Here is a 24,588-nt window from a genome sequence, read left to right on the forward strand (position 1 = left end):
TAGGATTGGTATGCACTTAATAACCTGGAAAGAGTCAAATACTTTTAACTTTAACTGTCACATTCCAGTGCTAATACAACATACTTTATACCGATATAATTATATGGAAAATAACGGGAAAGGAAAATGGCTGGCGATAGTATATTATAATATCATCATATAAGGTGACATTTCTTTTTCTTTTATGTTTTGTCATCTTAGGAGCTTAACTGACTTTTTGTCCGAAAAGAACTCGTTGTTTGTAGAAAATTGCAAAAAAAAAGTTATGGTTGGCAGAAACAGCCAGAAATATCCCCAAAAAATGACGCTCTAATCCCAGTAAGTGAGGACAAAGATTTGTCATTGGGAGGCAGAGAAAAAAACAACTGATCATTGTCCAAAATAACTTGTTTTTACCTATACAAATCCCATGTTAACACTGACAAAGATTTTTTTATAGAGTTACATGAATGGACAAATAAAGCAATATAAATAAATAAATACACAAAATAGTTTTTATTATTGTTACATTTTGTGAATTTATACAAGACTTGTCTTTAATGGCCATTTTATTACAGACATGAACAAGTATATTATGTAATTCATAGTGGATAGTTAGTAGACTTGTGTGTTTTTGCTTGTTGCTGATAACAGCTGACCAGACATACCGTTTATACATTTAGTTTGTTTGCTATGATAACAATCGCTGAGTACAAATAATTTGAGTTCATGGCTTACAAATGAGAGATAGTTTCTCTTAACTTCATGCTCAATATCAACATCAGTCCCATTTACAGATTTAGAGCTGCTTGCTTTGTAATGTATGTGGAGTGAATCATATTTGGTTCATGCAATGTTGGTTAATTAGATATGATTGTTGGAGTTCCTAAGAGACCTTAGATTTTGTAAACATAATTATGTGATCAAAATTGTGGTTTGAGCTCACCTGAGCACAATGTGCTCATGGTGAGCTTTTGTGATCGTCCGTGGTCCGTTGTGAGTCATGCGTCGTCAACATTTGCCTTGTGAACACTCCAGAGGCCACATTTATTGTCTGATCTTAATGAAACTTGTTCAGAATATTTATCCCAATGATACCTCGATCAAGTTCGAAACTGGGTCATGCTGGGTCAAAAACAAGGTCACTAGGTAAAAAAAAAGAGAAACCTTGTGAACACTGTAGAAGTCACATTTGATGCCCAATCTTCATGTTACTTTGTCAAAATGTCTGTCTAAATGATATGTTGGCTGAGTTGAAAAATGGTTCCGGTCCGTTGAAAAACATGGCCGCCAGGGGGCGGGGAAGTATTCCTTATATGGTTATAGAGAAACCTTGTGAACACTCTATAGAAGTCACAATTTTTGCCCAATCATCATGAAACATGGTCAAAACATTGGTTTCATTGATATCTTGGATGAGTTCGAAATGGTCCAGATCGGTGAAAAAACATGGCGGCCAGGGGGCGGGGCAGTTTTCTCTATATGTATATAGTGAAAACATGTGAACACTCTAGAAGTCACATTTTTAGTCCAATCTTCATGAAATTTGGTCAGAACATGTGTTTTTTAGATAGGACAGTTGAGTTTGAAAACAGTTCAGATCGGTAAAAAAGCATGGCCGTCAGGAGGGGGGGGGTCATTTTCCTGATATTTACATAGTAAAAAAGCTTGTGAACACTCTAGAAGTCACATTTTTTGACTATTATCATCATAATTTTTTTTATAAACATCAATTTTATAGATATCTCAGACGAGTTCGAAAATGGTCATGATAGGTGGAAAAACATGGCCGCCAGGGGATTGGGCAGTTTTCTCTATACATGTATGTATATAGTGAAAACATGTGAACACTCTGTTAAAGAAAGATAACCTATACATGCATACTTTCTAATAGTTAACTCCCTTGTTAAAACCTTGTTTACACTCTAGAGGCCACATTTATTGTCCAATCTTCATGAAATTTGGTCAGAAGATTGGTCTCAATGATATCTTGGATGAGTTCGAAAATGGTTTCATTTGCTTGAAAAACATGGCTGCCAAGGGGCGGGGCAATTATCCTTATATGGCTATATATGGCTATAGAAAAATCTTCTTAACACTAGAGGCCACATTTATTGTCCAATCTTCATGAAATTTGGTCAGAAGATTGGTCTCAATGATATCTTGGATGATTTCGAAAATGGTTACTTTTGCTTGCAAAACATGGCTGTCAAGGGGCGGGGCTATTTTTCTTATATGGCTATATATGGCTATAGTAAAATCTTGTTAACACTCTAGAGGCCACATTTATTGTCCTATCTTTATGAAACTTGGTCAGAATATTCATCCCAATAATATCTTGGAAGAGTTCAAAAATGATGCTGGTTGGTTGAAAGACATGGCCGCCAGGGGGCAGGGCATTTTTCCTTATATGGCTATAGTAGAACCTTGTTAACACTCTATAGAGGCCACATTTATTTTCCGATCTTCATGAAACTTGGTCCGAAGATTTGTCCCAATGATATCTTGGATGTTTTCGAAAATAGTTTCGGTTGCTTAAAAAACATGTACACAAGGGGGCGGGGCATTTTTCCGTATATGGCTTTATACGGCTTTCGTAAAACCTTGTTAACACTCTAGAGGCCACTTTTATTTTCCAATTTTCATGAAATTTGGTCAGAAGATTGGTCTCAATGATATCTTGGATGAGTTCGAAAATGGTTACGTTTGCTTGAAAAACATGGCTGCCAAGGGGCTGGGCATTTTTCCTTATATGGCTTTATATGGCTATAGTAATATCTTGTTAACACTCTAGAGGCCACATTTATTGTCCGATCTTCATGAAACTTTGTCAGAAGATTCATCCCAATAATATCTTGGACGAGTTAAAAAATGATGCCAGTTGGTTGAAAAACATTGCCGCCAGGGGGCGGGGCATTTTTCCTAATATGGCTTTATATTGCTTTAGTAAAACCTTATTAACACTATAGAGGCCACATTTATTGTCCAATCATCATGAAACTTGGTCAGACGATTTGTGCCAATGAGTTCGAAAATGGTTCCAGTTGGTGGAAAAACAAGGGGGCGTGTCATTTTTCCTTATATGGCTATAGTAAAACCTTGTTAACACTCTAGAAGCCATATTTATTGTACGACCATCATGAAACTTTGTCAGAAGATTTGTCACAATGATATCTTGGACAAGTTCGAAAATGGTTGCAGTTGCTTGAAAAACATGGCCACCAGTGGGTGGGGCATTTTTCCTTATATGGACTTATGAATCTTCATGAAACTTTGTCAGTATATTTTTTTAAATGATATCTTGGATGTGTATGAAAATGGTTCTGGTCTGTTGAAAAAAGTGGCTGCCATGCAGGGTGTTCACTAGTCATGAAAGTTGGTAAGAACTATTTGTTCTAATGACATCTTGGGCTGCACATAACAGGTCAGTTCCTTTGAATCTCAGGTGAGTGACTTTGGGCCTTTCAGGCCCTCTTGTTTAGCTCATGTTGTGCTTATGATGAGCTGTTGTGATTGCCCTTTGTCCGTTGTGCGTCGTCCATTGTCAACATTTCCCTTGTTTACAATCTAGAGGCCACATTTATTGTCCTATCTTCATGAAGCTTGGGTAGCACATTTGTGCCAATGATATCTCAACTGAGTTTCCAAAATGGTTGCAGTCCGTTGAAAAACATGGCTGCCATGGGTTTGGGCATTTTTAGCTCGGCTGTTTTCGGAGATAACCCGAGGTATTGTCATAGCCAGCTCGTCGTGTCCGCCGTCCGCGTCGTGCTAAAACCTTATCATTTTGTCAAGGTTTTGAACATTGGCTCTAAAATCAAACTGCTTCAACCTACAACTTTGAAACTTCATATGTAGCTGCACCTTGATGAGTTCTACATGCCATACCCAATTTTGGGTCACTAGGTCAAAGGTCATGGTCACTGTGACTTAAAAATAAATAAAATAATAATAATTCTGTTAAGCTTTCATTTATTCAAAACTGCACCCGCAGCCGAGAGTGACACCCGTTTTGCGGTGCTCTTGTTCCTTTTTTAGCTATAGCAAAACCTTGTTAACACTATAAGTCCTAATTGTATTCCAATCTTCCCGAAACTTATTCAGATCATTTGTTCTAATAAAATTGCGGCTAAATTTCAAAAACAGTTCCAGTTTCTTGAAAAACTTGGTCACCAGGAGGGAGCATTCTACTTATATAGCTATAGCCGAAACCTTGTTAACTCACTATTGGCCACATTGATTGGCCAATCTTCATGAAACTTGGTCAGAACATTTGCCCCAATCAAATCTTGGCTGCATTAAAAACTGTGTCATGCAAGCTAAAGAAAATTGGTCACTAGGTTAAAAAGAACATGTTTATACTCTAGAAGTCACTTTCTTTGTCTTATCTTCATGAACCTTTGGTAAGAATATAATTACGATAACGATATCTCAGCCTATTTCATGTGTTTAGATTTTAAATATGTATGTTTCATCAAGTACTTTCATTATTTTGATCTCTTACCTTGTCAGAATGGTTTAGTTCGTTAGGGTTCCAGGTTAGCACCTTAGGGCCAAGGACCCTCTTATTGTTGTTTATGGAACTTAACTTTATGTATATTAACGGTATATATATATTAGGAAACACAATGCCATGGAGTGTTTAGCTAAATGCCATATATTATGAGCCCCCTTTTGCGAAAATGGGTCTTCACATGCACAGATGTGCAGGCTAGTCTTGAGCTACTATGGCCGCATATGGCATAAGACTATTTTCTGCATGATGAGGATCAATTATTTTCCTCAGATATCAAAGCACCCAATAGGCGTAGGAAAGACTCATATGGTATGTGCCTACCTTATTTGTGTACACAGAGATTCATATACATCTAGACTTTGGGGCCATAAACTGGGAAATCTTCATCCTTTTGCCTGTTTGCTGATTGTTTTAGCAACTGTCATGGTTGATTTTTGTATATGTGAACAATATTGTGACTTGTCTTGTTACATCATATATTTTTTAGCTTTTGTGATCCCCTTTTGTCTGTCGTGCGTCGTGCATCGTCTGCCGTCAACATTTGCCTTGTGAACACTCCAGAGGCCACATTTATTGTCCGATCTTCATGAAATTTGGTCAGAACATTGGTCTCAATGATACCTTGGATGAGTTCGAAAATGGTTACGTTTGCTGTAAAAACATGGCTGCCAAGGGGCGGGGCATTTTTAGCTCACCTGATTGCTCAGGTTAGCTTTTGTGACCGGTCTTTGTCCGTCTTCCGTCCGTCCGTCGTCCACATTTGGTTTGTAAACACTCTCGAGGCCACATTTCATGTCCAATCTTCGTGAAACTTGGTCAGAAGATTTGTCCCAATGATATCTAGATCAAGTTTGAAACTGGGTCATGCTGGGTCAAAAACTAGGTCACTATGCCAAAAAAAAGAAAAACCTTGTAAACACTGTAGAAGTCACATTTCATGCCCAATCTTCATGTAACTTTGTCAAAATGTTTGCCTTAATGATATGTTGGTCGAGTTAAAAAGTGGTTCCTGTCTGTTGAAAAACATGGCTGCCAGTGGGCGGGGCAGTTTTCCTTATTTGGCTATAGAGAAACCTTGTAAACACTCTAGAAGTCACGATTTTTGCCCAATCATCATAAAAGTTGGTCAAAACATTGGTTTTAATGATATCTCAGACGAGATTGAAAATGGTCTAGATCGGTGGAAAAACATGGCTGCCAGTGGGCGGGGCATTTCATGTGGTATGGATAAAAAAAAGTATCCCACATATTGCATGTCACACTTTTACTATTGGTAATAATTACATACCACTAACGGTGTGTGATTTTTCAGCAGATGTCCGCTGACCCAGTTGATCTGGGGGTCATTTCTCAGATTTTTGTGAAATTTTGTATAAAATGTAGGTTGAATGAGGTGGGGTACAACCGGTCCCTCTGCATATTTTATAATTGGCCCATGCGATCTTATTTTGGAAACTCTTGGCATACCTCTGGCAGGATTATACACATATTGACTTGTAGCATTTTTAGCTCACCTGAGCACAATGTAAAAAATTGTGCTTATGGTGAGCTTTTGTGGGGCGCCTTGTTAATACTATAGAGGCCACATTTATTGTCCGATCTTCATAAAATTCGGTCAGAACTGGGTGAATGTGTAACTTTCTTTGGCGGATCATTTTAATGATTATATACCACTTAATTGTAACTCTTTATGTTCGTTATTTTCATGTCAATAAATTGATGATATATTATAAAATAAACATCACCTGAATAATAATTAAACGACGTCATATAATAGTACTGTTAGTATATATATTTATAAATATTATTTCTTCTTTATAAAAAATAAGTTACCCATAAACGTCAGAGTAAAGGTGGCCTTAAGATTAAAAATTGATAACTGCACAATTGTGTTATATGTAGAGCTGTTACGATTTGGTTCGATGCATCGAAAAACCTGTTCAACGCCGCCGATTGGATTTCGATACCAATACGGCCAATTTGGATTTGATTCGCTGAAATCCCGATTGATCCGCATTTAAAACTATACATTTCAAATTCATTGTCTAAACTTTCATGTCATTTGTAATACGTCTTGTGAGTGGTCAGTTGCCAATATGGCATCCCATGAATAAATGAATAACATGCTGAGCATTACATCAGCCGGTAAAATGGCTTCTTAAATTACGCTGAAAGACGCACCGTCAAAATGAAAATAAAAAATATGGGGACATTTTGGGTTTCGCAAAGGTTCTGATGCAAAGGCAACTAGCTAAACGTGTTTTGTTGACGTAAGTTGAAATCAGTCAGTTGGTTTGTTTACTTAACTGTGTGCATTCTGTTAAGAAGTCAACTGGAAGTTGTTTACATACTTACATGTTTGTTTTGGTTTTGTTTTTCTGTTGAACACATGTAATAGATTGTGCATTTTATGTTATTTAAGAATAACTCAACAAGAAGTTTTGTTCAATAAATTTGTTTCTTATAAAACAATATGCGTTTTAAAATTTTATTTAAAAAATTAAACACTTTAAATGTACAACATAATGAATTAATAAGTTAATAAAAAAAAAACAAATACCAAACATAATAATTCATGCCCTGGACAAGCCAAACATGAAAAAGTTTGCAAAATAAGCAGCAAATAGTTTAATTTGAATCGAATCGAAAATAATCGAATCTGACCATTTGGTATCGAAATCGAATCGAGTGATGAGTGAATCGTTACAGCTCTAGTTATATGTTGACCACAGTAAAAATGTAAGCCTAAAGTAGAAACATTGCCAAATAAGCACTTTTATCTTATTGTGACATGTTACTGACGTCCAGAAAAGTGTTCCTCCAAAGTATAACTTATATATATATATATTATTGACTTCAATAGGCCATCAAAAGCACACACACCAATATGGTACATATATCAAAATACATTATTTTATAAAAGAAAAAGCATAAACGACATAAAACATTTGTTCCTCAACAGTAATTAATGAGAAATGAAAAACATCTGAATTTATAAAAATCAAATGTTTATACATCTTGATACTTACTTAACATAAAACATGTATAACTGTGTATTAAAACATAAAATCTAGCCAGACTAAAGAACTAATCAGCATCAAAATTATACATGGTATCCGGATAATTGCTCCCATGGACAATCACTCCTACGCTAATTTTGACAAGGCGGGCATTTGCTCCTATGTTGTTTTGACAACCCGGACAGTCGTTCCTACATGATTTTGACAACCCGGACAGTCGCTTCTACAAAATTTTGACATCCCGGAAAGTCGCTCCTACATCATTTTGACAACCCAAACAGTCACTCCTACATGATTTTAACACTTCATCCATGGGTTTATACAAATATACGCCGATCAAAGGTTTAACACTTCATCCATGGGTTTATACAAATATACGCCGATCAAAGGTTAACACCTATAATTAGCAGTTAACAGTTAGCCGATTCAACATGTGCCGATCAATTCGATGTTTATTAGCGAGGCTGTTTTCGGAGCAAACCCGAGCTATTGTCATAGCCAGCTCGTCCGCCGTAAGCGTTGTGCTAAAACCTTAACATTGGCTCTAAAATCAAAGTGCTTCCACCTACAACTTTGAAACTTCATATATAGATGCAACTTGATGAGTTCTACACGCCACACCTATTTTTGGGTCACTAGGTCAAAGGTCAAGGTCACTGTGACCTCTAATATCATACTTTAGGCCACGACTTTTTTTTTATTGGTTTACAAAAATAATTTTGAAAATAGTCCATCGGGCGGTCGAAAAAAAAAAAAAAAAAAAACATCATTGGAAAAAAAAGTTAATACTAATAACATCAGAACAAAGACAACATATCTTTTATAACCTTAACACAGAGACAAAAAATCAAATTATGCAATGAAACACATCTATATCTTCAAATGAAATGAGTCCTAAAAGCACCTTTTGTAACATCAGGCAATTTTAAACACTCCATTACATGACATGCGTTCTTCTCCCATTAAAACGAAAAACTGCGCTTCATTTCCATAATTCGATGCGCACCATTACGCAATGCGATGCCCGTTGCATAAATCTTATATAAGATAAACTACTCATACACAAATTACCCGGTATGTGTTTGCTCTTACTCGACTTATGAGATCGTACATGAAAAAAAATCGAGGTAGATCGATCCATGCGTCGTCGCGGTAAAGTTTGTCAAAGTTGTTGTTGTCATGAAAACTCGTTGATTTACAGCGCAAAACGTCTTATTTGAACTGACGCGAATAAATTTAATCATATTTGTCAACTTCGCTTTTGCTTTATTTTGATAATTTAATCCAAAGTTTAATGTTAGCAAGTGTTTTTTTTTACTGGAATTGTAAACAAGAAGTCAGTTAAAGTCTTCCGAAAATGTGCAGTCTGTGTGAATTGACAGTTTGACGTCATCAAAGGAAAGCCGCTTTCTGTCTGAAGCAATAAAGCGACAAATTTCGCGCCGAAAAAATTGGCTTCCTTTGTCTAGCAATCAACATGCCGAACCAATCGTGTGTTTGTTTCTCAATTGCAATCCTCCAATTTAATAAAAGCACGTGCATAGCTCCGCCTTCGAATCTTTTGCAGAGAACGGAGGCGGAGTTTAACGGTTAATTGAGCTAGTGTTTTACGCAAGTTGAGTTCCGATTTACCGAAATTACTCGGCCCTAAGCATTGAAACGACAAATACATTTATCAATGATTTTCCGAGATATACCGATTTGTTCCGATTTCCAAACTTTCTGTACAGTTCCTATAAACTATGGCGGACGTGTTTACAAAATTTCTAAACACATATATCGTAAATAATGGCAGCGTTTTATTGGATTATTTATACTAATTATCAAATACTTTTTTATCTACTATAATATCGGGTTTGTTTAATATAATTAACATGTTAAACAATATAGTTGCGTCACAGACTCGGAAATAAATTTTGATGGGGGTCGACATTTTACTGACGCTGATTTTCTTATTGTCTGTAATTTTTACCCGAAATAAATTTTGAGAAGTGCCCATAAAAGGACTGGTACATAATGTGTCACATTGAAAAATATCCCGATCTCTGCAATATATGTGAACCAATCGTTGATTGTACTTACTTGATTTTATTCGCAACCCTACTCAAACCAGATCGTTTTTTCTCTCGTTTCGCTCGTTTTGCAGTGCGGTCGGGAATAAAATATTTAAAAAAAAGACGATTTTCCGATTTTATTTTTTTTCCCATTTTCCAAAAATTAGGGTTGGCGGTTTTGTAAACCAAGAAATATACAAGTCGTGGCCTTAACATAGGCTCTAAAATCAAAGTGCTTCCACCAACAACTTTGAAACTTCATATGTAGTTGCACCTTGATGAGTTTTACATGCCACACCCATTTTTGGGTCACTAGGTCAAAGGTCAAGGTCACTGTGACCTCTAATATAAAACTTTAACAAAAACCTTAACATTGCCTCTAAAATCAAAGTGCTTCCACCTACAACTTTGAAACTTCATATGTAGATGCACCTTGATGAGTTCTACACACCACACCCATTTTGGGTCACTAGATCAAAGGTCAAGGTCACTGTGACCTCTAAAAAAAAAAAATTCTGCCAAGCTTTCGCAGCCGAGCATGGCGTCAGTTATGCGGTGCTCTTGTTTTTTAATATTTAATAAACTAATTAAATAAATAGGTTACAGTTTGTTGATTCTTTAATTGTAAATTAACAAACTGTGAAAACAATGTGTTTATATAGTAATGTCCCACACTTAAAAATTCACTTCCAACATTGAACTTCTAACCAACAAACGCGGTCAGCTTGTGTTATGCTTTAAAGGTCACTTGTACTCCAAGAAACACACATCTAAGTCTACAATACGATGGGTAAGAAGTAAAAGTCATTCCGATTCCTTGAAGGGTTCGCTAATTACAGATCTCAGTGTAAGTCAACATTTTAAACTAATTTAATGTTATGCTCATTCATGCTCAAGAAACTTTTTTTTGTAAATTTTAATAATCATAAAAGTTCAGATTCAGAAATATTCAGATGTCATATTTCAATGGGTCAATGTGATTACAAGGACCTAACCAATTGTTTACTAATCTTAATTGTCCCCTACCAGTTTCACTTGAGGGGTCTTATGGTTTGCAATCTGTGCATCTGTCTGTGAGTCTGTCACACCTTTCTGGATCCTGCGATAACTTTTTAAGTTCTTCATATTTTTTCATGAAACTTGAATCATGGATAGATTGCAATATGGACATTATGCACATCTTTTCATTTTGTTCCTACGTAAAAAATTCTGGTTGCTATGGCAACAAATATAAATAAAATACAAAAAATAAAAATTCTGACAATGGTGGAGCAGGTAGTGGACATATATTGCTTGGCAATGGTCGTTTAATTGTGTGATGCCAGTCTGTAATCTTTATGCACGGTTCGCGCATTGTATGTGTCAAAGTTGTCATTATCGATAGATACTACTACCATTGTTGAAATATTCATTATTGATATAATGCTTTTGATTGAAATATTTTTAAATAGCCTTATAAAACAATATAAATAATCATTTTATTGGAATCACAAAAATATGTTTAAATTTATCGAACTCTTAAAAACTCACAAAGCAAAAACAATTTAATAATTGTTTACTTTCAATATGCATGTCTTTAGAGTTCCGAATTCCTTTTATTGTTAATTCTAAATTTATATTGTACACAATTATATATGTATATGCCTGTATGTCATTGATCACTGTTGACTGCATTATGTTTTATGTGTATATTTACTTATGGTTTTGAAATAAAACCATAAAAACATATTTTATTCCATTCGAAAATCAGCACTTATTTCAATAAATGTTATTTGGAAAAATAGTCCAGGTTGTCAAAATGATGTAGGAGGGACTGTCCAGGTTGTCAAAATGATGTAGGAGCGATTGTCCAGGTTGTCAAAATGATGTAGGAGCGACTGTCCAGATTGTCAAAATAATGTAGGAGCGATTGTCCAGGTTGTCAAAATGATGTAGGAGTGATTGTCCAGGTTGTCAAAATGATGTAGGAGCAACTGTCCGGGTTGTCAAAATGATGTAGGAGCGACTGTCCGAGTTGTCAAAATCATGTAGGAGCAACTGTCCGGGTTGTCAAAATCATGTAGGAGCGACTGTCCTGGTTGTCAAAACAACGTAGGAGGAAATGTCCGCCTTGACAAAATTAGCATAGGAGCCATAGTCCATGGGAGCAATTGTCTGGGATTCATTATACATAGTTGTCATAAATTCATGTTAAAAATGGTCCAATCTTTCAAGTATGAAAACAACTCATTTTCAAATAAAGTTTAATTACTTGTTCATAACAAAACTAAACTATATGAATATGTTTTTTCTTTACCTAGATATATACTGCTAATACAAAATAATCATTCAAAGAAATATTGGCAATTATGTTTATAAACGTGTTTTATTTCAATGTTTTCATCAAATGCCAGTGCTATTGCATGTCCAAAACAATGATTTTACAGTTATCATATTGTCCCACAATGACCTGGTGAGTGTTGGTGTTGTAGCAGACAGATGCAGGTCGGCTCAGTCCATCTGTCCGAGAAACCAGAGTTGCCAGTTTCTTTTTTCCCTCTTGATCCACTTGTATGACAGTATTGGAGCTGTCTCCGCAGACTAACACTTGTCCTGCAGGTGTAACGTGTACACCCCTGGCGCTTTGTAGTTCAGGGTCCATGAAGGTGCATATCAGGGTCCCATCTGTAGCCAGAGTAAGGAGCTTGTCCTCATAGTAGTTGGTGACATAGTTCTTGTCCCCAGCAGGACTCACTGCACAGTAAAACACTTAAAAAAAAATAATTGTTGTATATAAATAGATTAGGATTATGATATACACATTATCACTATTGTTACTTATTTTGGTTTAAAAAATATTAAACAATGTTATGAGTTTTTAAGAATCATCAATAGATACAATCTTTTATGTGTATTAATTAAAAATACATGTACCTCTTAAATAGCCTCTAGCATTCTCAAACAGCTTTTTCACAAGTGTCCCAGTCATATTGTAGTGGTACAGGGCAGTTCCAGAGGTGATATACAATTCTCCCTCATGGTGGGCAATACCATAAGCTGCATGCTGTAATGAAATCTTCCTTCCACTCACCAGCTGCCCATTGCTCACAGAGATAAACTGAACCTCGTTACCTGCTAAAGTTACAGCAACCTCACTGGATGAAATTTGGCAAATGCCTAATGGACCACTAGACATATCACAGTGACTGGACACATTGTAATGCTGGTCCAACAGCTTTACTTTTTTATTTTGGTAATCTGCAACAATGACCTGGTCACTAGGCGTGCTGCAAATGCCATAGATGCTGAAAGTCTGACTTGTGTCACTTGACATTTTCACAATATACTCGGATTTCCTCTTCACAGTTAACTGCTGGTTTGGATTCATCTTGTGTCTAAGAGAATGGATACTGTCTACACTCTTCCCTAGACTAGACTGTTTAGAAAGGTACTGCTCAATGTCAATATTTGCATGGAATATAAAACTCTGCAACTTTACAGGGTTCTTCTTCAGATATGACTCAGACGCTTGTATTTTGTCCACACATTTCCTGCTGGCTATGAACTCTATTTCTTTTTTGCTCTTATCACAAAGGCCATTTACAGCTTCAATGAGTGTTTTTAAATCATCCCCAAGTTGGATGCAGTTGTCAACATCTTTCTTGAGAGAGGTTAGCATTGTGGTCCGAATTTCATCCAATTCTTTCAATGATGTATTTTCTAGTGCATCCAAAGCAGCATTTAACTTCTTTCGAAAATCTTTGATTTCTTGCCGTTTTTCATTACATGATTCCTCCACGGACTGAATGCTGGCCTCTTGTTTACTCTTAAACTTATTTAGTTCACCAACAATAGTTTGAAGATTGTTTGACAACTGTTGCATATCGGTTGACAAGTTTTTGGCTGATTCAGAAATTAGAGCCACATTTGTGCACTGTCTGAAATAGCAACAAGAATCAAAATTACCACAAGACTCATTTGTGTGCATGCATTTTTTTACGACAATACAACATAAACAACTATCAAATTTATAATTTGCAAAGCAGGTCATGTCTTGGCAATCATTTTGAGTCTAAATTAAAAACTTATCCTGAAAGAAATAAAAAAAATCATGATCCATTTTACACTTAACAGTTTTATAAACAAGAATTTAATAGTAAGGGTAAGCAAACAGTCCTGTACCAACAAAAGCCTTATGGGAAAGATTGTGCATAACAAACAATGTATGCCCTATTTTGTAATATAGAAATCTAGCAATGATCTCTTCAAACATTGCAGCAAGGGACACTCTAATCTTGTTTAGAATAACTGTACATTGCATTTAACAACTGTACAGCTGAAGAATGAACAAAAACAAATATGTTATTGATTCCAGTGAATGATGTCTTCTAAGTTCTTTCTTAAACCTCATAAACATAGAATACTTCTCTTGGATTGCGGTAGACATAGGAAATAACCACTAAAACCAAGGTACAAACAAAGCTGACCCCCTTTATGTAACAATGTTTTATTCATTCAAATAGCAATGGTCTATGTATATGGTATGTGAATGGGAAAGGATTTCTATGGGCAAGGTTTGTTAGTACCATTTAAGATTGGTGGGATTTCCCCATTTATTGCATGACTTTGTGCAACTTACCTGTGATTCAAAAAAGCACAATCAGTGCAACACAGCTGACTGTGGTCCTGACAAATCATTTTCAGTTTCTCCTCCTTGTGAACATTACATTTCAGTAGCAATTCTTCCATTTTCTTTGTAAGAGGCCATTTATTTGTTTCTCCTCTTCCATATTTGGAATGGTTTGCATATATTTGATCATGAGGATCAATGCATTTTCGGCAAAGAAACTTTGTACACGTTGCACAAAAATATTCTGCACTTTCATAAGTATTTCTACTTTCGCAACCTCCACAAAAATAGTCCTGCACTAAATCTGAACTGTTGAGACCTGAATCGAGAGATGCCATCATTTTGCAATAGAAATTGTGAACTGTTCTTGAGTTTAAAGTGCTTTGTTTTTACTATTATAATGATCCCATTCCTGCAAACAAAATGAGTATTTATGAAAACACACACAGTTTTTATACGCCCGTATAAAATACGGGACGTATTATGTGAAACCCCTTGGCGGGCGGGCGGCGGGCGGGCGGCGGGCGGAAGGCATCACTTTGTCCGGACTCTAATTCAAATTGTATTCATCCGATCTTCACCAAACTTGGTCAGCCGTTGCATCTAGTTGATATCTAGGCCAAGTTCGAATATGGGTCATGCCGGGTCAAAAACTAGGTCATAGGGTCAATAAGTGCATTTTCAAAGGGGCCACTTTGTCCGGACTCTATTTCAAATTGTATTCATCCGATCTTCACCAAACTTGGTCAGCAGTTGCATCTAGTTGATATATAGGCCAAGTTCGAATATGGGTCATGCCGGGTCAAAAACTAGGTCATAGGGTCAATTAGTGCATTTTCAACGGCGCCACTTTGTCCGGACTCTAATTCAAATTGTATTCATCCGATCTTCACCAAACTTGGTCAGTAGTTGCATCTAGTTGATATCTAGGTCAAGTCCGAATATGGGTCATGCTGGGTCAAAAACTAGGTCAAAGGGTCAATTAGTGCATTTTACTTTGTCCGGACTCTAATTCAAATTGTATAAATCTTATCTTCACCAAACTTGGTCAGTAGTTGCATCTAGTTGATATCTAGGCCAAGTTCGAATATGGGTCATGCCAGGTAAAAAACTAGGTCATAGGGTCAATTAGTCCATTTTCAACAGCGCCACTTTGTCCGGACTCTTATTCAAATTGTATTCATCCGATCTTTACCAAACTTGGTCAGTAGTTGCATCTAGTTGATATCTAGGTCAAGTTCGAATATGGGTCATGTCGGGTCAAGAACTAGGTCATAGGGTCAATTAGTGCATTTTCAACGGCGCCACTTTGTCCGGACTCTAATTCAAATTGTATTCATCCGAAACTTTTAAACAACTTTTTATCCTGCGTCAAAGTGGTATGGGGGTCTAAACAATTATGATTTAAATATTGTGTTTTAGAGAACAAATGAGACTAAGTGTACACTTATTGATATCAATGCATATATATGAATATATCAGTTATATAAGTTGTTGTTGTTTTTTTTGCTTATTTCCAAAACAAATACATCAATCATCAGTGTATCATCTCCAATGGCACACGAATCGGGCGTATATTGCTCCGTCATGCGGCGCTCTTGTTTAGTTAATATATATTGTTCCCATGTACTTTACTTAAACCTTGTATAAAGCTCAATTATGTTGCCTGTTTAAGCCCACACGACTTATTAAATACACATTACAAGTACAAAGTCCATAGCCAAGCTACAAAAAGATAAAACTATGTGTATAGGTGCTCAACATTTTGCTGATAAAGCAGGATTAAATCATTTTCTGAAAATAGGGTGACACATGATATTTTCAGTGAACAAGCCCACTCTTAAATTGGAGGTTACAAATCATCTGATTAGTCTTTGCTGATTAAACAGTTCTTTCTCGCTATTTACCAACTGTTGTGTTTCAGGTTAAAAACTTGAAACATAAGAATCCTGCATTAACTTTTATTAAAGATAAAAATTTCTTTTATACCTAATGTTAAAATATGACATTTCTGCAGTGAAATAACAGCAGTGGAAATAAACAAATTGTTCTTTTCACTGGCGAAAAGAACCAATTTTTGGAACTCCTTTTTCTATTTTTAGATTATCATAAATAATTTTATGTATATTTTCTATGATCACGAGTGAATTAAAATCAACATTTCACAGAATCCAACTAATTTTATTTTTATTTAATGCTTTTTCATCGTTTATTTACATTGTCAAAGAGTTTAACTGGAGAATTTTGGTGGTATAATGACGTCATTTAATCACACTAATGACGTCATTTTGTGTTTTGAAATGTATTGAGGCACGCCACGGGAGAAACTCCGATAAAGGGTAACTTTTCAGCAAAAGGGAAACAGCTGTGAATTATTTTCTTGAAAAAGCGGCATAAAAGAAACAGAAAATTTGTTCATGTCAGTGTTAGATCGTTTGTTATTTCACTTGTGATCATAGAAAATAATATTTTCTATGATCACTCGTGAAATCCTCTAGATCTGCTACAGAGTAAGTAAGGCATGTTTTATATTATTAAGTCAACTCACACCCCTGAGTTTAATCTAGGTCCTTCTCAATCATATTGAATATTCTTCTGCATCCCAGATTTTGTAGATCATATGAATTGAGATATAGGAAGTCTGCATTAGATGTAAATGCAACATTTTGTAATTAAGAGCATACCAGAAGCAAGGGTGTGTGTGTGTATTGGCGTTCGCACCCAACAGTTTTTGACGAGTTATGGGATAAATGAAAGGTTACAATCTTCAACCAGTATTTATAAGGGAAAATTTCAAAACATAATTTGTTTATTATAGTATGACATGGCTTATTGGCTGCTGCCTATTTCAACCACTATTTGAACTGTAACGGATCTTGTGCATAATGGGCAAATAAGTCCATCTTTTTTTCTTCAACGTCCTGGTATACATTGTTAAGGACTTTAAGACCACAGGGCCAGTAGTTTGTGGTAACAGGATCTTTATGAAGCCTTAATTGAAAAAGATAACAATTACCCTCTTATTGTTGTCTATGAAACTTAACTTTATTTATATTAACGGTATATATTATTAGGAAACACAATGTCATGGAGTGTTTAGTTAGATACTTCATATAATGAGCCCGCTTATGCGAAAATGGGTCTTCACACGCACCTTAATGCGGCCAAGTTAGCTTCAGCCTAGCCTTCGCAATCACCCAGTCTGGTCAGTGGCTACCCTGTAGCAGATGTGCAGGCTAGTCTGGAGCTTCAATGGCCGCATATGGCATAAGACCATTTTCTGCATGATGCGGGTCAATTATATTCCTCAGATATCAAAGCACCCAATAGGCGTAGGAAAGACTCGTATGGTATGTGCCTACCTTATTTGTGTATACAGAGATTCATATACATCTAGACTTTGGGACCATAAACTGGGAAATCTTCATCCTTTTGCCTGTTTGCTGATTGTATAAACAACAGTGGTTGATTTTTATATATATATTTTTGTAATATAATTGAATAACTGATATGTGATAATAATTAAGATAAAGATGGTAATATAGAAATATGTACATGTATATCACATAAAGTTTGGCGAGTAGCATGTCAATTAAGCAAAAACCTTTAATGAGCAAAATCTTAAATGCTGTTAAAAGTAAATATGAATGTCGTTTGTATATGTATCTTCTACCAGAATTTGTTTATGATTTTTTGTTTCAATTGAACATAATTGACATTATTTTTTCAACAATTTGGAAAATTTAAGTAAAATAATTAAAATCTGTATATCTGAAAATCATAAGCATTTTCACATTGATATTGTTGTAAGAAAATTCTTGGTCCATCTTTTTCTATTGTCATTATTATTTTCATTAGAAGTTTATGGGGCAAATTTCCAAATTATACAGTGGTGTTTATTCTAATTGAATGAAAATGAAAAAAAAAGTTGTCTTGTAACAGATTTTCATTTAGAAAAGGTAATAAATGTCATGCACACATTATATGCATATATCGAGGGTGTATGTGACTTTATTTTATCTGCATTTCATTTTCTTAATTTATTAATTTCTTAATTTATCAGGAGAAGGAAAAAAATGATTTGTTATATAAATATTTTGACAATCGGAAACATTCTCAAGACAGTTTTCAGGTAATATTTTACTTATTAACATGTGTTACAGTGTAGTCATTCCTTTTGTTACTCCTTAGCAATAAAGATGCATGTCTGTTTCATGTGTTATGGATCAAAAAATAGTATGCCACATATTGCATGTTTCACTTTTACTTTTATAATTAAAGGCCACTATCCGGTGTGAATTTTTAGTGGATCAGGAGATTTCGGCTGACCCAGTTGATCTGGGGGTCATTTCTCAGATTTTTGTGAAAATGTGTGTAAAATGTTGGTTGAGTGAGGTTGGGTAAAACCTGTCCCTCTGCATATTTTATAATTGGCCCCAACAATCTTATTTTTGAACCTCTTGGCATATTACTCTGGAAGGATTATACACATTTTGAACAAGTGTGGGGTGGGGGAGCATTTTTCCTTATATGACTATTGTAAAACCTTGTTAACACTCTAGTTGTAAAAAGCGATCTTGTGGGCTTTGGTTTCCCGATATTCCAATCAAAATCAGTTTTTGAAGATGTGTTGGTCATTCATTTGCTGTTTTGTTTGTATATAGCATAGTTCTTAAGAAAAAGAAAATTCACGAAAGAATGAAGGACTCACTAAATCTCAGTGAGTGAATCCTTTGAAAAACAAATTGAAATGTGAATGGCTACAAACAATCTTGAGTGTTAAGAAAGTAAAGTCAGTTTCGTAATGGTTAAGAAAGATAGAATGTCCTGTTAAGGTGAAGTATTCTTTTCTTACTACAGCTCTTATTTTGTTTTGGATACTCACCATTGTGTTACTTTAGCCACTGGGGTTTATTTCATGTAAAATTTGATGAAACAACTATGGCCACTGTTTTGATAAACTTCGAACATCAAATTGTGATATAAAATTGTGATATGCTCATGAATCATCACATATGGATGTTAATGTATATGTTCATGATATCTAATGATAAAATTACACAGCAATTTCTTTTCTTTTATATAAAAAAGAAGCTTATTAAAGTCTTCTTTTAAAACAATAATGGGAGTTAAAAAATTTCTAACAGCTCCAAAGCAATAAAAAGTGCAGGCATGCCCGATAGAAAAATGGCTATTTTTTTTTCCCCAAAAATATACATTTGTTGAAAATTCAAAGAACGCTGTTGTTGTCTTTTGATTTTGACATCATTTTGCTTATGTATTATTGAGCAATTTCATTTGTACAGCATAAAACCCTATTTATGTCAATATCAGCTTTCTTATTGTTGTTGCATGGTTGTAATGCCCCCGAAGGAGGGCATATAGTGATTGCACTGTCCGTCCGTCCGTCTGTCTGTCCATCACACTTTGCGTTTAACTTAAGGTTTCGAAAAATGCTCATAACTTCTATGTCGCTTCAGATGTAGCCTTCATATTTGGTATGCATGTGTATATGGACAAGGCCTTTCCATACGCACACAAATTTTGACCCCTGTGACCTTGACCTTGAACTTAGGGTCCTCGGTTAGGTTTTGAAATCTGCGTTTAGGTTTCGAAAAAAGCTCATAACTTCTATCAAGCGTTTATAGGGGGCATATGTCATCCTATGGTGACAGCTCTTGTTTGTTATGTTTCTGATTGGGGAGCATATAGCAGTTGCACTGTCTGTTTGTCAGTTTGTCAGTCTGTCCATCCATCAGGCATTCTGTCTCCAAAGTGAGTCTACCTGAATGACTTACAGATCAAGGTCAAGTTTTGTTCCGGTCCATTGGATTTTCGGGAAAAGTTATGGGCCTTAGACATTTTCTCTAGAATTACAGTTTTTCTAACAATTTTCTGAAACACTTTCAGATACTGACCATTTTTGTTGTTGGATCAGTCTACCTACATGACTATAAGATCAATTTCAAATTCGTTCGGTCGATTGATTTTTTGCGAAGCTACCTGCCATGGACTTGATTTTGTCTGACTCTGAAAAAGTTGCTGGTTGGCTTCGCAGTGCGGTAGGGGGCATTGTGTTTCACAAACAGCTCTTGTTAAATTGGCATAATTTCTTGTTTAACTTTAAGACACATAAAATTTGCTTAAAATAGACTTTGCATTTTACCTTGGATTTTGATAGATACTTATTTTCCCAAGTTTTGATAAGAATTGCTCCTGTATATATCATGATATAACTTGGTGATAGGTGATCATAATTGTACTTACTTGGGGAATAAGGAACGTGGCTAATTGCAATACAAATTCAGTTCACAGGCTTAAATGAAGAATAACAACCTCACAAACTAATTATAATTTATGGATACTTAATTTGTTGTTTTGCAGGTATGAAAAGCGACTGTACTAGTGAGAAAGGACACGGAACAGCGTGCTAAGCGGATGTGCAATTTTCACCGATCAACACGACCAACCCGTAGGTTCCCGATGGGCAGCCAGGATCAAGTGTTCAGACAGAACATCACTCCTTCATGCCATTTACTCTTTTTGTATTGGCACCTGCTTTAATGCATATACACTCGCAATACTTTGTTCTTCTGAAATAGTTGAGTTTTAAGACTATTTATGTTTTGTAATAAAGTTTTGTAAGTAGCAGGTTTGTTGGTAAAAAAATAATCAAGCATTGAAAGTAAGTTTGAAATTGGAATTGAGCATTAACCGAAAAAATAAAAAAATCATTATCAGAACCATCATGTGGTAAAATTCCTGGCCATATTGGACCAATTTTCACTCTTTACAACGCCAGCTGTGTTCATTCCACAAGTACTGATGCTTTTCAACATTCGATTAAAAAAGTGTGTTTTGAAACTTTAGTGTGACGTTACTCTTGCTTTTCAACATTTGGTTAAAAAAGTGTGTTGTTAATTATAAGTGTGACATGCAAGCAAATACTCAGTTTTCTTTTAAAGTTTATTGCCCAATAAATGAAACAAGCGAATACTGAGCTTTCTTTTAAAGTTGATTGCAAAATAAATGACAAAATTAAGAGTTATGCCACATGAATATGTTGCACAATATATATATCCACACGTAGAATTTATAGGATCTGAATTTGAATTGTTCATATTGTGTTTTAAATGTACACTTTCATTCATTTGCAAAAGTAAAGAGTATTCAGAGATTTCTTCGTGGCTTTGACTAAAAAACCTTGGCCATCTAGACAGGCATGTTTTTTTGAATTGCCTGTCTGAAAAAAAAATTGCCGGAATAAAAATGACATGTACATGTTAATAGGTCAGTATTTCTTTTCTCGTCAGGATTGATGCTTTCAGAAAACATACGATCCAAATGTAAATTTGCCAATTAACCCATTTATGCCTAGTGGACTCTACCATCCTTCTAAATTGGATGAATTTATTTCCAAAATAAGGGATGTCTAGTATATTTGTTTCTATATTCAGAATATTTCTTACAGAAATTCTTTTAAGCAAACAGCGCAGACCCTGATGAGACGCCGCATGATGCGGCGTCTCATCTGGGTCTACGCTGTTTGCCAAGGCCTTTTTTCTAGACGCTAGGCATAAATGGGTTAAGACCACCTGAAAGTCAATTTTGCAATGACCGAGAGATGTTTTCAAAATCAGCTTGGAAATGTTGAATAACAGATTACATCATCCATGGCAGTTTATACTGTGAAAGTTATGTTGTCACTTACCTTCTAAAAACCTTTTTTGAATGAATTCTGTTGTATGTTATTACATGTTTTAAAATAACATCTCAAATCTGCTGTATGTTATGACATGTTTTAAATAACATCCGAAATCTGTTATGTGTTATGACATGTTTTAAATAACATCCGAAATCTGTTGTATGTTATGACATGTTTTAAATAACAAGTACACCATTGTATACATACAAGAAGAAAACTTGGCATTTTTGTAAAATTTTCAGTTGGAAATATATATTTTCACTGAGCCGTGCTTTTATGAATTCCTGTAGCCCTCAGTTAAAAAAGTGCGCTGAACTTAAGCTGATTCAGCTTTAAAAAGATTGATCTGTTTGATATGTTTAACATTTCAATAAAAGATACAATAGTGTGTAACACTTTTACAATCAATTCAAGCCCCAACATGTTGGTTGTGTCCGTACCATGCATAATGTTTTATTATATTTTTGTATCATAGGGGCATTCAATGAAAATTGTTGTGCTTTCTTTTATAATTTCAGGTTTATTTATGTAGGTGCTTATAAACTTATTTGTACATGGAATGTGTATACATTGATACAGACAAGCTTGTGTTCAAAGTTTAAGTAAATATTTGATTCCAAGGTATATGTAGTATATATACTTTTATATTATGAATTTGTTAATAATATGTGCTGGTAGCTCACTTATTATGCCCGCGAAGGGTGACATAGTTTTCAACTGTCAGTCCGTCTGTCTGTCAGTCTGTCAATCCGTCTGAAAAATTTAACATTGGTCATAACTTTTGCAATATTGAAGATAGCAACTTGATATTTGGCATGCATGTGTATGTCATGGAGCTGCAAATTTTGAGTGGTGAAAGGTCAAGGTCGTCCATCAAGGTAAAAGGGCAAAGATATGGCGTCTGTCCCTCCGTCCGAAAACTTTAACATGGGTCATAACTTTTGCAATATTGAAGATAGCAACTTGATATTTGGCATGCATGTGTATCTCATGGAGCTGCACATTTTGAGTGGTGAAAGGTCAAGGTCATCTCTCAAGATCAAGGTCATCCAGCAAGGTCAAATGTCAAATATAATACTTCAAAGCGGTGCAGAAGGGGGCATTGTGTTTCTGACAAACACATCTCTTGTTTAATTTAATTTGTTGCTATAAAATTGTATGTTGAAGTAATGACTTCATATTGTTAAATGATTTTTTTATGCAGTTCATAAGTGTCTATTTCATTAATCGAAATGTTTTTTTCTCCTGGTTAAATGCTAGGATGTTATTTGCTGTATGACTTCTTTATATGATAATTGAAATGCAGAAAATAAAAAATGAATAACCTTTGTGGCATTGACACTTAAAACTTAAGACATTTTTTTTACAAATTGGACTGTTCAATTTAAGAATGATAAATTCAAGGCCTGTAAAGTCTTTTATGGGGAAACGTGACCTTATTTGCTGCATTATGCCTTTACAAACATGATCACATGGTTGCAAAATGTTTTGTTACTTTGAGGACAAGTAAGTCAAAATGAGATTCGGCTGTGATCTTTGTTAGGCTGCATTTATATTGCATGTGGTGCACTGATGATTGTTATACTTGCCACCTGCAAACAAAAGCTTTGTTGTGGGTCACACAGGGTTTGTGTTCTATAATTTATGTATTCAATTGTATTTTTTTTTTATCAATATCTTTGTTAGTGTTTAATACACTATATACTCATTGTTACGGTTTAAATGATATTTGATTTCCTGCTGAATGGAAGTGAACTGTTTGGGGCGAGAATGAAATAAAATGTTAACATGCACCTTTGTAGTTAATTTAAAAATTCCATACATTTTACTGTCAGCCTGAAATGCAATGTGTGCTCTCATATATATATGAGTCGCATTCTGAGAAAACTGGGCATAATGCATCTGCGTAAAGTGATGTCCAAGATATGCCTGTGCAGTCTGCACAGGCTAATCAGGGACGACACTTTCCCCTTTAATGGTATTTTTTGTTTAAAGGAAGTCCCTTTTTACCGGAAATCTTGTTTAAGCAAAAAGTGTTGTTCCCCATTAAGCTGTGTGGACTGCACAGGCTAATCTGGGACGACACTTTACGCACATGCATTATGCTCAGTTTTCTCAAAACAAGGCACATATGATGAATTATTCAGCACTGTTTTAGCCAAGTATCATGAACATTCTTATTTTTTTAGCTCAACTCAGAAGATCAGATTTGAGTATCCACTCGGCTGAGTTCTAAGAATGTCTGTCAGCTCACAAACAATCTCAAATCTCGGCTATAAGAATACTCCTCAAACTCAGGATTGATTTGGACATAAAACAAAAAAAACTTTGTGAACACCAAAGTGAGCATAATAATCAAACTCATCTAAAAAACTTGAGACGGAACTTAGTTAAGTAAGAATTTTGACTTCAGTAGTATGTGATTCTAAGCCCTAGGTTCAGTTTGAATCTGTCCGCTTTCAGACAGGTTGCTATCGAAAAGCGAGACATCCTAATGACCTGGATATATTCCAGAATAAAGTTCCATCACCAGTATACAAGTACAAGATATAAATAGATTTAGATATTGTCTCTTGTGTAAATTCATATCAATAAAAATGTATGCTGAGGGTGGGGATAAGTGTTTTTGGTACAGTTAGGTATTACATGATACGGAACTTCCTTTCGATGTTGGGTATAAGCTAGGTTATTGTTAGGTACATTTT

General features: G+C 35.3%; 2 protein-coding genes across 3 annotated transcripts in view; one reads left to right on the forward strand and one right to left on the reverse strand.

Moving 5' to 3' along the window:
• The window catches only part of LOC127881774 (inosine-5'-monophosphate dehydrogenase 1-like), a 73,183-nt gene extending 49,507 nt beyond the window's left edge, over positions 1 to 23,676 (forward strand). For both annotated transcript variants that reach the window (XM_052429914.1, XM_052429913.1), the window contains one exon: positions 20,563 to 23,676. Coding sequence is in view for 1 of the 2 variants with exons in the window: in XM_052429913.1 (XP_052285873.1) it covers positions 20,563 to 20,584 (22 nt within the window). In the remaining variant the exon portion in view is untranslated. The remainder of the gene's footprint in view (positions 1 to 20,562) is intronic.
• On the reverse strand, positions 10,144 to 14,629 carry LOC127881779 (uncharacterized). The gene is made up of 2 exons (XM_052429919.1): positions 14,188 to 14,629; positions 10,144 to 13,486 (listed from the first exon to the last, which is right to left on the reverse strand). Exons 1-2 carry the CDS (start codon positions 14,517 to 14,519, stop codon positions 12,463 to 12,465), a joined length of 1,356 nt encoding a protein of 451 aa, XP_052285879.1. The 5' UTR covers positions 14,520 to 14,629; the 3' UTR covers positions 10,144 to 12,462.
• Positions 23,677 to 24,588: the final 912 nt, after the last annotated feature.

Source organism: Dreissena polymorpha, chromosome 5 (assembly GCF_020536995.1).
Source record: "Dreissena polymorpha isolate Duluth1 chromosome 5, UMN_Dpol_1.0, whole genome shotgun sequence".
Lineage (NCBI taxonomy): Eukaryota > Metazoa > Mollusca > Bivalvia > Myida > Dreissenidae > Dreissena > Dreissena polymorpha.